Here is a 17,037-nt window from a genome sequence, read left to right as displayed (position 1 = left end):
AGTAATTAGTCGTTATTCAGCCAATGCTTTTATCCAAAGTTCATAATATTATTCCCATTACAGTGACAGTCTTCAGGGAGCAACCTGAGGTTAGATGTCTAGTTCATAGCAAGGGCACAAATAACTGTAGCACATGGACAACATCTTTGCTTGAACCTGCAACTTTTCTTTTGTCAGTACCCTTAAATGCTTCGAACAACAAATATAGCTACACAGAGTAATATAGACATACGGTGTCATACAGCAATAAGGGATGTGCATGAGTAATCGACTAATCAAGTACTCATTCTGAATCAGCTAGTCGAATGTTAAAAACATTGCCCAAATATCACAAACTAATTTTCTTTTCCACATTTGCCTGCCGTGGACAATGCTGAATTACACTGTACTTTCCCTCTGGATCTCTTACCACATATCATTGTTACAACTGTGTCAACTGGAGGGTGCTGTTTATGTGTGTCGTCGAGGTGTTGGATGAGAGGAGACATGATGGGATCTTTGTGTGCTTTCATTTATTTATTTATTTTTTTCCCAACAGAAAAGCATAGTTCGGTGAAGTTATCTTATTTTGAAATATTTCTTGGTACCAAATAACAAATGGTACACTGAAATTTAATTCTGATTGATATTTTATTTTAATACACTGAAACTCAAAATAAATTATTGTAAGGTGACATTGTTTTTTTGTTGGGAAATATTTTTATATTAAAAAAAACGGAAATATCTTGCTTGCATAAGTATTCAACCCCCACACATTAATATTTGGTCGAGCCACCTTTTGCTGCAATAACTGCTTTTGAAACGGCTTAAAAAGTATTTTGGGGTACATATGCACCAGTTTTGCACACAGTGACAAAGTGATTTTGGCCCATTATTCTAGGCAGATTTGCTCCAGGTTGTTCAGGTTGGTTGGGTGATGCTTGTGGACTGCCGTTTTCAAATAGGATTGAGATCAGGACTTTGACTGGGCCAATGTAGGACATTTATATTTTTGTTCTTGGCCACTCCAATGTTGCTTTGGCCTTGTGCTTGGGATTATTGTCATGCTGAAAGATGAATTTCCTCCCGAGCTTCATTTTTTTTTAGCAGACTGAAGCAGGTTCTCTTGCAGTATTTCCCTATATTTTGCTCCATCCATTCTTCCTTCAATTCTAATAAGATGCCCAGTCCCTGCAGATGAGAAGCATCCCCATAGCATGATGCTGCTACCACCATACTTCACTGTAGGGATGGTGTGTCTTGAGGCATAGGAAGTGTTAGGTTTGTGCCACACATAGCGCTCTATCTTGGTCTCATCTCACCACAAAACCTTCTCCCTTTTAGCAGCTGGGTCACACACATGCTTTCTGGCAAACTCCAAACATGCTTTCTGATGGCACTTTTGAGTAAAAGCTTATTTCTTGCAACACAGTGCACAATGCAGTGTTCTTGATATGGTTGACTGGTGCACCATTACGCCACTCCCAGCCACTGAACTCAGTAACTCCTTCAAAGTGATTGTTGGCCTCTCTGTGGCTTCTCTCACAAGTCTCCTTTTTGTTAGGGCACTGAGTTTTGAGGGACAGCCTTTTCTTGGCAGTGCTTGGGTGGTGTGGTGCAGCTTCCACTTCTGTGGAATACTCTTTGGTCTTCATTTTCCTTCAGATTCACAGCCTGACCAATGATCTTTCAACAATGTTTTTTTTATCCAGAAAATATGATTGTAACTTTAATGATTCAGGGTGGATGCCAATGGTAAAGTAAGTGTGTCCTCATTAGGGCAATTCCGTTCATCGGTGTAACCTGACAGCTTCCACAGCACAGGGGTTGAATGAGATAATTGGTCAAGGGTCTGAATACTTTTGCAAGGCACTGTATATATATATATATATATATATATATATATATATATATATATATATATATATAAATTAAAAACACCATATCAAAACACTGGTGCTCATTTCAGTGATTTAACAATGTGTGTAAAACAGAAAAGGTTACCTTTGTAATATTCTTCATCCTCTATGTATCTGGAAAGGCCAAAGTCACCCAGTTTCACACTCTCAGGTGTGGCAACAAGCACATTTCGTACAGCTATGTCTCTGTCAACCAAATCGCATAGATACAGATTTATTTTTGGAAATATATCAATACTTTGTCTGATGAGACATCTCCCAATGTTTTATACTGTTACGCTAAATGCTTTGTGCACAAAAGTACATACATCAGACTGTTTACTGGTTTTTAGAAAATGAAAAACAATGTGTCGCACCGATGGACCATGTTCACTCCCTGCAAGTAGACCAGGGCTTTGCAAATCTGCAGGCTGAAGAGAACTAGGGTCACATTGGTCAAACTCTGCTGATTTTTTGCCAAGTACTTCCCAAGCTGCAAATACAAAAAATATTTTATTACAGAAGGATTAGTGTACTAAAATGAAGCACTTTCCATCACATTGAAATACAGGCTATCTGCTGTCCTCTTAAGATATAAAAGCTGTTAGGCCCATTATGGTTTCTCAAGGATTGGGTTACTTTATTAAGACATTCTGACAGGTCAGACTGGTCCTTCTGGACTTGAAAAGACTTAGCTGTGTTTATGTATTTAATACTGGACTTCCTGCTAGCTTGTAAAGTGTTTGATTATGACTGTTTTTATAGAACCTGTAAATGTTATAAGAGCCATATCTATATCATTCTCTTAATCATGTTTTCTAGATCAATCACAGTTTTGGCAAATTAGATTACATTCCAGATTGAATGAGTATCTGAAAGTATTCTAGACCATTTGGATTTTATTGATTTAACTTTCAAGTTATTTTAAGTTACCTTCTATCTCACACATCCCAAAAATAATCACTCATAGTGACAGCATTTTTTGCCATGCAATTTCCCAAAAGATGTCTTTTTTATGTAAAGTGTCTTATCTGTCAAGTAAAGAGTTATAACATCCAGCATCCATCAAGGCTATTTGCTTACCTCCCCATGCTGACAGAGCTCCATGACAATCCACACAGGGTATTCCTCAATGACTCCTATCAGTCTCACTATGTGTGGATGGTCCAGGTTTTTCATGATAACTAGATGGGTGGGATGTTATGTTAGAAGAATGATCAAAACCAAATATTTAGAGCTCCACTGTCATGGACTCTTCAGATAAACCTAAAACTATCACCTACGCAGAGTGTATGTGAGATTAAAACTTTCATGAAGCTATTTACCCTTTGGCATAGTAATACATGTTTGGTTGGTGTTTAATTTCTTACCTATTGACATTTACTGTAGTCAATTACACATACATTAAATACAGTAAGTGCTTTCATTCACATACCTGCTTCACCCACAAACTTCTCTCTGACATCAGGTGCACACTCTTTACAGGTCTTCACTGCAACATTGATTTTCTCCCCATTCTAATCAAGACAATTATTTAGATTAGGTTATTTATGATTATTTACTATGAGTATCTTAAAACTGTATGTCTGAACAATACTGTCAATGCAATAAATACAGGACACTCTACGACCTTAACAACCACAAAAAAACATGGCCAAAATTGTATCAAAATTGTTATTGGGGAAGTGTGTCATTTCTGCACCACTACCAAATAACAAACAGAATGGGAAAAATAATCACTGTTTTCAGACAACAGAGTTTTTCCTGCACAGAGAATTCTAGGTGCCACCTCCGGCTGTCTACAAAACTCTGGTGGGTGTCTTCATGGAAAACACTAAAAAGCATTGTACTTGGTGGATTGTAATTTGTAACTGCAAATCTCGGCAATAATAATAATAAAAGATTCCATTGTCGAATAGTCGCTTGATGTCATTTAACATAACTTGAGATCATATAAAACTATAATGAAGACACGCTAGACGAGAGGAGCGCTGCACCTCGAGTGTCTGATAGAAACACAGATCACAGCTTGGCGATCATTTTTATTTCATCCTTAATTAAAGTTCATATAATATGGTAGCATGACATGTAAATAAACACAAACTCCAAAACTGTCATTCTCTGTGCGGTCAGAGCTGCTTCAACCAGTCACGGAAGAGACCCAATCTGAGCGGGAGTCGAGACCAGGAGAGATTTAAAGTTCCACCAGCTGATGCATACTCTAACACGGAGATGCTCGTCTCTCACCCCCGCTGTCTGCAGCTCGCAACGTCATCATCATGAAATCATCACGATAAGATCAATCTTATGTGAAAAATAACACTAAAATGACAACAACAATAAAATGTGTGTGTATATACAGTCAGGTCCATAAATATTGGGACATCGACACAATTCTAATCTTTTTGGCTCTATACACCACCACAATGGATTTGAAATGAAACGAACAAGATGTGCTTTAACTGCAGACTTTCAGCTTTAATTTGAGGGTATTTACATCCAAATCAGGTGAACGGTGTAGGAATTACAACAGTTTATATATGTGCCTCCCACTTTTTAAGGACTGTATATATATTGGTTTTAGATAGACTAGATTGACAAATGCTTATCAATAATACTCTTATGGCTAAAAATGTTTACAGTGTTCAGAGACTAAAATGTCAATATGACTAAATGTTACTAAAATATGACTAAAATGTCAAGAGTAATTGACTAAAACTACATTAAATTGCCCAGACTTTTTCAACTAAAGCTTGACTAAAAAAACAAGATACGGTTGACTAAATATGATAAAAACTAAAAAGGACATTTGACACAGGACTAAGACAAAATTAAAAAACAGATGACAAAATTAACACTATTATTCAGTTTCCAGGTCATTAGGAGTGTATTAATGCAAAGTCAGCGTTTAAGTGTTCTTAACGTCACTTTTTTGATCAATATAGTTCCTCCTCCGCCTCGTTTTGAGCCAGGAAAAACCTTGGACAAGTTTCCTGAACACTCCCCGTGTCTACATTGGTCGGGAAAAAAGATAGAATCGCCACAGACTTAACAGCCATGTTGCTATGTTGGGATTGACGGATGCTCAAAAAAACAGAACAATGTTTTGAAAGTGCCACCAGAGCTGCAGTTTTTACACTTTTCAGGGGACTGCGAGGGATAAAGGCGACTGGAGACAGCAGCTCAAGAGAGAGAGAATTACGGGCAGCTGCCCTGTATGTGTTTGTGTGTGTCTTATTACTTAATTAAATATTATTTATATTGTTAAGCCAGTTCTCACCTCCTCCTTTCCCTTGTACCCCCTTACAGAGAAGGTAAGGTAAAAAAAAGTAGGAACATAAAAATTACAATTACACAATTTATGTTATAGGCACATAAAACATTGATGACAAATTAAAACATGGATTTGACATACAAAATGCTTTAGTTTTCATTATATTATTACATGAATAAAGTGCTTGGAAGTAGTGCTTGCCTTTTTCTGGTAAACACCTTCATGTACCTCCCCGAAGAACCCTTCACCCAGCATACGGTTCAGGACTATTTCTTTCCTCAAGAGTCCAACCTTTACTGTTTAACACATGTGAAAACTATGAGAGGACTACTTGCACATCAATAAAGTAAAAGAAATAATGAAAGAGCATACTGTTTTACAGTGGTACTGACCCTGAACACATAAAAAAAAAAAACATTCCCTTACATACCAGGTGGTGGTGGTTTTTCATCCGGGATTTCACAGTATATATCAGAGTCTGAAATATAGTATTGATAATCATATTCTGCGGAAGCTGTTGTAATGATAAATACTGTATCAAGCTGAACTCTAGAATATGATCAATACATGACTTTAAATAAAAGAGGGTATAATACTCACTGCTGTATCTATAGTTTTCTGTCTGCTTTCTAACAGTGGGAAAGACAGTGAACGTCATTGAGGACAACATTGCCATGTATTATGCTTTGCATGTCAAGGTCCATTTCAGTTATTTGAAACAAAAGACTGCCAGGTAAATTACTAAAAAATAGATGAGCTCACTTTAAAGTTAATTAATTTTCTGTCTGTGTTGTAGGCCTAAAGAGAAGCAAACAAAGATAAAGGAATGTTGATGTACTCACCCTGAGGGAATTTCAGGAAGAGAATTGCGCAACTGCACACCTAAGACCAAAGATAAATCTAAGCTTCTAATACTGAGAAATGTGGCAATCTCCGAACTCACATTAATCATAAAAGACATTATTCAAAATGCACAACATTCAGCACACTAAATGGATATGAAGAAATCTGCCATAAATTCTTAATTTGAGATTAAATTGAAGACTTTTTGTCATTTATCTCAGATTTCTCCAGATGAAAAATGCTCACTGCTTCTGGTACAAGCACACACAAACTCCTTTTAAAGGGCTAGTTCACACAAAAATGAAAATTCTGCCATCATTTATTCACCCTCCTGCCGTTTCAAATGATTTTACTTCTTTCGTGGAGATATATGGCAGAGTGTCCATCTACTCTTTTCCATTCAATGAAACTCAAAACTCCAAAAAGGACAGAAAAAACCCCATAAAAGCATAAAAGTAGTCCTTACGACTATGGCATTCATTTAATTTTCAAGTTTTCTGAAGCCATACAATAGCTTTGTGTGAGGCGCAAACATACTGTAAACGTAGGTTGTTCTTTTTTTAATAGCCATGGTCACCATTCACTTTCATTGCATGGAAAATAGCAGCTTGGACATTATGCTAGATTACTCCTTTTGTGTTTCATGTCATAGTTTGGAACAACATGAGGTTTAGTAAATTATTTTAATCTTGTCTGACAACTATTGATATTTGATGGCGTAATTAGAACTTACCTTGCGATTTACTTGTATTTGGTCCAACTATCAGAGATGTGTCTGTGTTGTTTATCAGCCGACAGTAACCATCAATCAGATCAGCCATATTCTCTGCAATGGCCAGAGAGGCCACACTGATAGAGAGAGGCTACGAATGGAAAAAGGTCACAGCAAGTTTAGTGCAAGAGTAGGATTTTGCAGTCGTTTTATAGCCTAATACTAAAGTGAGAACTTTCACACCTGTTTGGCACCCTCAATTTCGATAAGTACCAGTGTTCTGCCATCACTATGTGTATAATACTTGACACTTCGGATGTGTTTATATTCAGCAAGACAGACCGACTGGGAAGAGCAGGACAGAGTGAATTTACTTACAGCACTTTGAAACAGTGATATTAGGCTACTGATATGAGCATGTAAATGAATTGATTGTAATTTTTTTATTGATTTTTCAATTAAAAAATATATACATGTATGAGGTTACTCACCGTAGAATCTGCTTTTGTGCGCTGACGAATGCCTCTGGGGCCAATGACTAAATCCACTGATAAACTCCAACCTTGCTGCATAGATATAGAAGGATCAAGTGTCTCTTTAATTAACTTGAAATAGCATATTTGATTAAATATCATATTTTCCCACATGGCAACAATTCTCTAATCAAACCAAAATCAAAAGTGATTTTGTTTTTACATCTTTTAATCTCTAAAGGCCTATTCACACCAAGACCACATTTTCAGTGCGAATGTTCATTCCGAGCGAGCGTTTGCATAGGAACAATGGATTCCCATGGCGCATCAGGTCTGACAAATAGTCTGTCGACAATCCGAAGGTCCGATTTTTTTTCTTCTTCAGACTGTGATGAAAACTTACTGACCATTGTCACTGCAACACAATCCAGCACAAATAAACTGGCAAGCAGGTGCAATGCTCTTTTACTCATCTCACGTGCAAAACCTCAATGCAAATATGTAGTAAAAAAATTATAAAGATGTAAACACATTAATAATTTTTTTAGATATGTGCTGATACCTCATTTTATATCATATACCTGGTGTTTTGTCTTAATGTACATTATTTAATATTTACATTACTGTGCCTGTTAAATTATCCAGGCATTTAAAATAGCAGTGAGGTTCAGCAATTCGTTTGTCGACTCTCATAGTTTGGACTAAGCTCGTAGTAAAATATTGCAGAAAAAACTCTTAATATGCAAATTGTCTTTACTATTAAATTGTATTTGCAATAAGTGTGGACAAACAAATTGCCAAACCTCACTGCTTATTTATTGCAAGTATAAAGCAACACATAAAGTTTTCTGTAACAGTGCAGTAACTTTTTCTCACAATGCACAAGAAACCCTGAATTCAATACAAATGTTCAATAATTAAAAAAAAGGAAATACCATGAAGCTGTGTGTTCTTTTATATAATGTTTAATTTTACGCACCATATTTTATGCAATACCTGTTTTACTTAATGTACTTTATTTAAAGTGTATTTATATCAATTACCTTTTGTTATATTATCCAGACATTAAAAAAAAGAGAAGCTGGGTTTGGGAATATGATTGGAATATACTCATGCCAAAATACATGATTAAATATGAAGACAAAAAATGTGTAATGAATGTAACAGTGCTCTTTACTTATCTCACTCACACAAAATAACAGATATTATACTCCTCTTAATGCATAAAAAAATGTCTTAAATGCGTTAAATATTATTCATTTTATTCATTTCGGTCTCGGTGTGAAAAGACCTTTCGTTAGCAGTTCGTCTCTCAAATTTGTCACACATTTGGTGAGAATAGGATTATTTAATGTGGAAAATACCTATGGTTGGGCCATGTAGGAACTTACCACTAGTTCGCAGGGGTAGACTTCTTCGTCAAAGTTTGAGAATTCTCCAAAGGTCTCGAAGAACTTAACCATACACTCATCTTCTTTAAGTATAGCATACTGCTGAAACGTCTGCTGGATGAGCTTCCTTAATTGCTTAGGCTGTTAAAACCAACATTTTTGTTCAGTTGTAGATTTTCAGTTGCATTGGGTTATACTTAACTCTCATAAATTGAGTACTGACAAAGTAAAATGCAAGTTAAATGCAAAGGGTTTTTAATGAGCTCCTTCATGTAGAAACATGATATATTTATTTAGATTTTAGATTATATTAGATTTAGATTAGATTATCTGCCAAGTAGATATGAGACTGAGTCATAGCTCCAGCATTTCCAACCAGAACAGCTATTTGTATCTCTTCCATTCAATTAGTGTGATACATGCCAATCATCATTATAGATAAATGGAGTTTCCAATTGAGTATTTAGAGATATAAAAACTTAAGTATTTAAGCAACTTACTGTATGAAAACTGCTGATTTACAAGAGATTACAGAATAACATTTAACATAAAATCATATTTGCACCACTGGACAGTGGATAACTACTAATGTGTTAATGAAACAAAAACTTAACCTTCATACTGTCAATAAGTCCCTTAGGAAAGAACAGGTCCAGACCAACATCTTTTCTGTTAAAGAGCACAAAGTCACCATATTAGAAAAATCGACTTTGATTAATCTTTTTGAAGCATACATTGAATAATGAACACATTAATAATATGAACTTACTCTAGCAAGTCAAAATTTGACTTTTTCTCTAGACCTTTTGCATTCATGTCTTTATAAAACCTCCTGAAAGACAGAGTAAAAAAACTGTTACATTAACATTACATCACAACACAACAATTCAATAAAAATATAACCCAAATTAATGTAAAATAAATGTAAACTTTCTAGCTTTAGTCCTAAGCAAACTTTGTATATGTGTTACTGTAAAAACTTACAGTACTATTTAAAGGTCAGAATGTGTAAATTATACTTAGATAATAGACTATATATAAAAAAAAAATACAATTCACAATGAGGTTCCGTAGTAAACAACAATAGTTCATATTAACAAAACTTTTACAGCATTTATTAATCTTGATTAATGTTAATTTGAACATATAGCACTACATTTTTTAAATCAAAAAGCACTATATGAATTAATATGAACTAACAATGAACAATTGTATTTTTATTATTATTTATTTTATTAACAAAGATGAATAAATGCTGTAAAAATATATATTTTTTATTGTTAGTTCATGATACTTAATGCATTATTGTAATTATTGTAAGTGTTACCAAAAAAATGTTATTTACCTGATCTCTAAACAGCCCAGCTGAAGTGCCATTCCATCACTAACTTTGTTAGCATGATACTGCATGTAATCACAGCGCACCTACCACAAACATGCAAAAAACCTGTTTTAATTATTGACTGAATAGCATAGCAAAGTACACTATATAGAACCACAGCGAGGAAAAAGATCTGGAATAATGTCTGCTGACCTGCTGATAGAAATATAGCAGGAAGGTTCTGTCTTCTTTTAACTTCTTCATGTAATCGGTTGGTATGTAGCGAATTCTAAGGTCATATCTGAAAGAAACAAAAACATTTTTATGCAAAACTCCAAATAATGAACAGCAAAAAAGGACAACATTAATGATATTTTCCCTCGCCTCCACTCTGCCTCAGCATGATGGCTCTCGTAGCGTTGTTCCACCTCTCCTACAGTCAGGCCTGGGTGTAACCAGTGGAGCTCCTCAGATTTAAGGTGTTTGAGCCTTAGCCCAAAGCAGTCTGGGTTCTGCACATTTGGACCCAAGCGCCCACTATTCAGAATAGACTGGATGATGGTCTGATTTAGAAGGAAAATATCAATTAGTATAGTATAGCTAATGTATTCCAACATTAGGAATATTATTATTAGGAGCACATTGGTTCAGTTCTTCAAATCATATATACTGTACCTTGATCTTCCATGAGCTGTCACATTTGACCAGTTTAAAGTTCTTGCTGAGGTTGCTGCTGCTACTGAAGCATACTTTGATGATCTTCACTGGGCCACCTTCTCCAACAGGACCCAGGTCAGGGCTTTTGATGCCCCCATCCCAGTCCTGTGTAGGTACCTTCCAGGAAAGGGTGGTTATATCACCTGCCATCTCCAAGTAATGTCCCTCGAAGTTGTCCGTACACCACTACACTATCTTCTCATCTGTAGGTAGTGTCAAGTGCATGGCTTGTAGTTAGTCAGAGTATTTGTGTCATGTGCTACTAAGACATTAAATACACCATTCATTCAGTGGAAAAGTATCAGAGTTATGGACACACTTTATATTAGATGTCTTCAACTACTATGTACTTAAGCATTGATACAATGTACTTATTATGCACATACGTGTTGTTGAATTGTACTTACATGTAAAGAACCTGCACTTAATTACATCTGTAGTTACAGTGTTAACATTGACCCCTAATCCTAAACCAAACCATTCCCGAAACCTTTCTAACCCTAATCTAAACCCTAACCCAAAAGGCCCAAAAATACATCATACAAAATCAAAGAACGAACAGGTGTGAAATTATTTAGAACAAAATCTGGCTAAAAATATTGTTTAATTGACCCAAAACTGTCCAGAATGGCGTTCTGGCACCTTCAATTCCAAAAAGAAAATAATGCTTTTTTGACAACCCATTGTATTCTCCGATGATGTTGTTGTTTGATCCCTTTGACATATGCTGTCTCTATTTAGCGAGTGTACTTGTACAAAATTATTTCAAGCTCATTATGCTTCACACTAGTCAGTTGTGGACGCTGGGAGAGGCAGTATATTCGAGAGCAACACCAGACCGCACAATCCGCTTCTGTACCACGCCGTGGCCCAATCTCTGATTCATAGAAATCACATAATATGGAAGGAACTGCTCATCCGTTTCTTAGATCCACCAATATGCAGTAGTGATTTGCAAATGTAATCATTTAATAATCAACCATGGAAAAAAACCCATATGAGTAGACCACTATTAGGAATATTGGGGGGGACATGTCCTCAATGTCTATGGTGGTTACGGTCCTGCCTAAACCTACCCGTACCTCAACCTCAGTAGCAGCAAATGTGAATCTTATGAGAATTTTGCAGAACAAAATGTAGTTACACAATAAATAGAATATAATTTTGTATGTACTGAATATCGTTTTGAATGTACTGTATTTTTATGTTAGTACATAGTAGTTAAAGACACCTAGTATAAAGTTTGACCTAGTATATTAATACTTTGGTTTTCTAGTTATTCAAGAGAAAATCAGAAACCTTGACAAATCTCTAATGTGCTACTGTACAGTACATCACAAAGCCTCACAAAAACATGCTGTAACCATAATATTAAAAGAACATATCAGACTTCTGAACATATCAGAACTCTTATCAAAAACCATATTATATACCATCTACTTACTACAAGACATTCTTCAAAATCCATTAGATCGAAGTTTGCAGTACGTTTACATGGGCAGTTATAATCGAGCTACTGCATGATTTTTTTACATAGTCGAGATACAGTCTTCTTCTGTCTGTCGAAGTATGGTACAGGGTCATCCCTACACATTTTTCCTTTTGAAGACTTTACCATCCATTGTGTGAGCTCTGAAGGGCTGAAAGGTTTGGGGCTCAAACATACTGTTTATTCAAAACTCACCTTTTAACTTATTTTTTAAGTCATTTTAATAGCATGGCTATTATGATAGTTCTCCCTTCAAAGTGCCCTTCAGAGGCTGGTTTGTCCTGTTTGGAATGCAGGTATGTGTTGTTGTTGCTCTTCTTCACACTGTGTTTGCTTCAACTGGTTTGATATATGCATATTCTTATAAGTATGACTCTCTATGCTCTTTCCAAGGGCAAAAAGTCCCCTGCACTTTTTGAGCTAAACCCATACCAAGTCCAAATTGTGGATTTGCATACAACCCCAATTCCGAAAAAGTTGAGACAGTATTAAAAATGCTAATAAAAACAAAAAGGAGTGATTTGTAAATTATATTCACCTACTGCTATATTGAAAGCACTAAAACTAAACATTACATTACGTTTTACCCTGTGAATTTCATTGTTTGTTTTTTAAATGTAGAGTAATTTAAAATCAGATGATTGCAACACACTCAAAAAAAAGTTGAGACGAGCAATTTAAAACAAATAACAATTTGATGAGTAGAAATAACAAGGCGATGTGAAACAGGAGATGTTCAACAGGTGAGGCAATCGTGTCATAGTACTATATACTGTATAAGGAGCCTCCAAATACAGCCTAGTCCTTCAAGAGCAAGGATCGTTCGAGACTTTCGAACAGATGCTTCAGCAAATAATCCAGCACTTTGAGAACAATGTTCCCCAAAGACCAATTGGAAGGATTTTGGGCATTTCACCCTCTACAGTGCACAATATAGTTAAAAGATTCAAGGAATCTTGTCAAATCTCGGTGTGTAAAGGGCAAGATGAAAACCACTTCTGAATGCACGTGATATCTGATCCCTCAGACATCTTTGTCTTAAAATACATCATTCATATCTAATGGATATAATAAACATGGGCTTGGGATAACTTTAGTAAACCTTTGTTAGTCAACACCACTTGCCGCTGCATCCACAGATGCAAGTTAAGACTTTACTATGCAAAGCAGAAGCCGTACATCAACACTGTCCAGAAGCGCTGCCGACTTCTCTGGGCTCGGTCTCATCTTAGATGGAAAGTAGAACAGTGGAACTGTGTTTTTTAGTCTGAAGTGTCCACATTTCAAAATGTTTTTGAAAAACACAGCCATTATGTTATCCGGGCCAAAGAGGAAAAGGACCATCCAAGCTGTTATTAGCGTCAGGTCCAAAAGCCAGTGTCTGTATGGGCCAGGACTGTGTCAGTGCCCATGGCATGGGTAATTCGCACATCTGTGAGAACACCATAAATGCACACAAATATGTAATAATTTTGGAGCAACATGTGCTGCCATCCAGCGCCGTCTTTTCCAGGGACGTCCCTACATTTTTCAACAGGACAACTTCAAACAACATACTGCCTGGATTATAAGTACATGGCTGTGTTGCAATCATCTGATTTGAAATTACTATACATTTAAAAACAAAACAATTACATTCACAGGGTAAAACACCATACAATGTGTAGTTGTAGAGCTTTCTATATATCAAAGGGTGATTATAATTTACAAATCAACATTTTTTGTTTTAATTAGCATTTTTTCATATTGTCCCAACTTTATTCATAGATAGGGTTGTACAGTATTCTTTTGCATTTTGTTTTTTACTTTGGGCTGACTGGGCGACCATTCAGCCAATCACAGATGAGTTTCATGAACCGAAACAACCCTTACGTAATAGGTCGCCAGTCAAACGGTCTAATCATCACGGCTCCATTCATTTCTACAAAGTTGCTTACAACAATGCTAATTTTTCCACGTTTTATTTTGCATTGAAGTTTATCTAAATTAAGAATCTAGAGATGAGGAACAAACAAATGAGAGTTATTTACTGGCATATCGTTCTTGATTGGCAACATTACGTAAATGCACTGCAGGAAAAAAAGGACAATCCTTCTTTTAAGCACATATAGTAAGTAGTTGATATCAGCACATGAGTCTTCATTAAGTTATGTTTTTACTGAATTTTACTGAAGTGAATGGATATGTAGACCTGCTATTTTAAACAAGAAAACTTACTGACACTATTGAAACTCACCATTATTATAAGACTATTATTGTTTTGTTTTGATAAAAGTCATGCTCAGCAGCTCACAAACTGTAGGGAAATGATTGATTTGCTTTGGTCTTATAAAGCTTAAAACCTCGACCAAAATCTCTTTGTAGGTCTGTAGACACACAAATTTAAAGGATTCAAATTTTCTTTTGATCGTTGATTCAGTGACTAACTCATTTCACACAAGACACACTTTTGTCACCACCTTCTGGCATCACCAGAAATAGTCACTGAATCATTAAATGGATCTGAACGAATATTGGTGAACGTAGCAGCAAGAACACTTGAGCCACTTGGATACATTTAAATCACACAATGCACAAGCACAGAGTAAACTTTTTACTGTGCACATTGTCATTATTGCAATTGATTAAATTATTTATTCAGGACCAGCTTGTGCTTTTATTGATATGTGTGAAACAGAACCAAGTGCTCCACAAGACGCCCTTTATTTTTGCAAGATGACCTACACTTATCAATACATTTTAAAATGTACACAACTGCTGTTTTGACATTATTAGTGGGTTTTTGACATAAAACTTAAAGAATCGGAAGATGCTAGTTTACAGAAGCTGTGTGAGTGTATGTGAGTGTCTGTTTCTGTGCATATGATTGTGTGTATTCTGTTTTAGGTTCTATCTTGCTGTTTTGCTTGCCTAAGGGAATGAATTCCTAGAAGTAAGGCTACATGCCTTGCTAACTTACTCAAGCTAAACTGCCATGCTACCTGTATTTGTGCACGTTAACAAAACAGTCCAGTGAAATATGCATACAGTTCACTAATGACATAACCTTCTTTAAATAAAGTGAGATTAACTATAATCCCTCAATGTTGTTGTTCCAAAATTAGTCATGAATGTCAAAACAAAATGTATCAGCTTAATTTTGTTTTTGTTCTGTCTTTGTCAAGTGACAAATCATTTGTTTGCACAGAGGCAGGGCTAAGGTTTCTAACTTTATCACACTATCACAAATTTAAACTTCAAACTGTTGTCAAACTTCATTGGCTGTTTTTTCTGAAGCTCTGAAATGGTTAATCTAACACAGACAACAAGTGTGTGGTATTTGACCTCTGGAGGTTATATTTTTTTGCAAGCCAACACTAGCTTAGAGCTATAGAGCATAAACAGAGAAAGAACTAGTGTGGAGCACTACTTGGAAATGCCATTTTCAAGTAGGCTACCTGAAAAGGGTACTTTTTTATTTCAAACAAAATTATTTTATTTTATTAGCTTCTTGTTTAACTGCTCATGTCAATAAAAAGTGATCTATATATCCAATCTCTAAAATATTTTATCACTATGCACTGACCGCAAGCAGATAGTAGCTCATCTCTTTGAACTCTTTAAAAGTCAAAAAGCTAAATGTTTCAAAAGATTTCAACAGACTGTGATTTGATGTTCATATTAGTTCACACCTGACACAAAAGCAGGCAAAATATTGAGGTAGGTCAATTTCTAGCAGCAAACGTATATCAAAGAAGTTTGAAAAGACTTGAATTAAGTGAGAAAAAACAACAACAACTATTTAATACTAACCTACTAAGTTATGCAAAATCTCTGTCAGTTTTAAGTAGACGGTGTGGGCAACTTTTGATACGCAGCCAGAATCTCTATCAACAAGCTCTATAGAGACATTGGAATGCGCGCGCACATAATTGTACCTGCGCAGACTTGCCTTCCACCAAATCCACACAGATACATACATTCAACACATACATTCATGTAATAGAGTCTTAAAGCGAATTATGCCTTAAACTCTGTGGCACTGAGCACATATCCATATAATGTGTCCTTTTGGAAACCTTCTTGAATTCCTGGTGAGAGTTATGAATTTAATGAGTGACTGTACTATTTAATTAACAATTTGACACGACAAATCTTGTCAAATAAACAACTTTCGTGATTTTTTTTCCAACGCTGTATTCATTTATAGGTAGCTAACTCACCTTGCAAAGAGGCGTCCTTGGTTTTCCCCCATTTCCTTAAAGCTGAAGTTCCCAAGTCAAAGTCCAGCTCTCAGAGAGAGTCAGGTAGATAGACACCGTGTAAAGCCACTCCCCAGATCAATCGTGCCTGCCTGAGTTACGTGGACTTCCTTCTCTTCGCAGTGCTGAATGTCTTCCGTTATAGATGAGAACATGAAAACGATCATCCTTTCATCCTCGCTAACAGTCCCAAAAAAGTAATATGTACTAGCCTACTTGTTATATTTGAAGCTCTATCCATTTTATTTGCAAAGTACATAACTATAAAAATAAAAAGGTGCTTAACTATAAAAAAAAATACTTGTGCATGCTTATTTGGAGTCGAGTTTTTTTTTCTTGTATCTCATACAGTATTTCCTCAACTATTTGTATATTTTTTATTTTCTTTTTAGAGTAAATGACACTCTTAATAGTGTTTCACTCTTGAGAGTGTTTCAGCTTATTGAAAACGTCGTCATGAATGAATACGTTTTAAAGTTATACACGACTGGCATCTTGTGGTCACAGATAGGAACAACTTTTGAGATTGTTCTTAGAAGGTGTTTTTTACCAAGTACGAAAAAAAAAAAAAAAAAATGACTACCTGTTGTTGAACAGTAATTAAGTCACTTCAGCTTGCATGGCTTAAACTAATATTCAGCTATTGAGTTGCAAACATGTAATTTACTATAGCAAAATCACCAGTTTTTTAACCAACAT

At 35.7% G+C, this 17,037-nt stretch overlaps 1 protein-coding gene across 1 annotated transcript in view; it reads right to left on the bottom strand.

Moving 5' to 3' along the window:
- Window positions 1-16,418, bottom strand: part of ptk2bb (protein tyrosine kinase 2 beta, b) — a 34,130-nt gene extending 17,712 nt beyond the window's left edge. Inside the window, exons 1-19 of the mRNA XM_052095566.1 lie at window positions 16,300-16,418; window positions 10,567-10,811; window positions 10,276-10,454; window positions 10,105-10,192; window positions 9,916-9,995; window positions 9,340-9,402; window positions 9,185-9,239; window positions 8,571-8,711; window positions 7,198-7,272; window positions 6,950-7,051; window positions 6,728-6,857; window positions 5,994-6,033; window positions 5,752-5,780; window positions 5,582-5,629; window positions 5,353-5,447; window positions 3,313-3,394; window positions 2,961-3,061; window positions 2,255-2,370; window positions 1,984-2,084 (exon numbers count right to left, since the gene is read on the bottom strand). Coding sequence (XP_051951526.1) covers window positions 1,984-2,084; window positions 2,255-2,370; window positions 2,961-3,061; window positions 3,313-3,394; window positions 5,353-5,447; window positions 5,582-5,629; window positions 5,752-5,780; window positions 5,994-6,033; window positions 6,728-6,857; window positions 6,950-7,051; window positions 7,198-7,272; window positions 8,571-8,711; window positions 9,185-9,239; window positions 9,340-9,402; window positions 9,916-9,995; window positions 10,105-10,192; window positions 10,276-10,454; window positions 10,567-10,758 — 1,717 coding nt within the window. The 5' untranslated portion in view covers window positions 10,759-10,811; window positions 16,300-16,418. The remainder of the gene's footprint in view (window positions 1-1,983; window positions 2,085-2,254; window positions 2,371-2,960; window positions 3,062-3,312; window positions 3,395-5,352; window positions 5,448-5,581; window positions 5,630-5,751; window positions 5,781-5,993; window positions 6,034-6,727; window positions 6,858-6,949; window positions 7,052-7,197; window positions 7,273-8,570; window positions 8,712-9,184; window positions 9,240-9,339; window positions 9,403-9,915; window positions 9,996-10,104; window positions 10,193-10,275; window positions 10,455-10,566; window positions 10,812-16,299) is intronic.
- Window positions 16,419-17,037: the final 619 nt, after the last annotated feature.

The sequence above is a fragment of the Xyrauchen texanus genome, chromosome 28 (genome assembly GCF_025860055.1).
Source record: "Xyrauchen texanus isolate HMW12.3.18 chromosome 28, RBS_HiC_50CHRs, whole genome shotgun sequence".
In the NCBI taxonomy this organism is placed as follows: domain Eukaryota; kingdom Metazoa; phylum Chordata; class Actinopteri; order Cypriniformes; family Catostomidae; genus Xyrauchen; species Xyrauchen texanus.
This window is presented reverse-complemented; position numbering and strand designations above follow the sequence as displayed.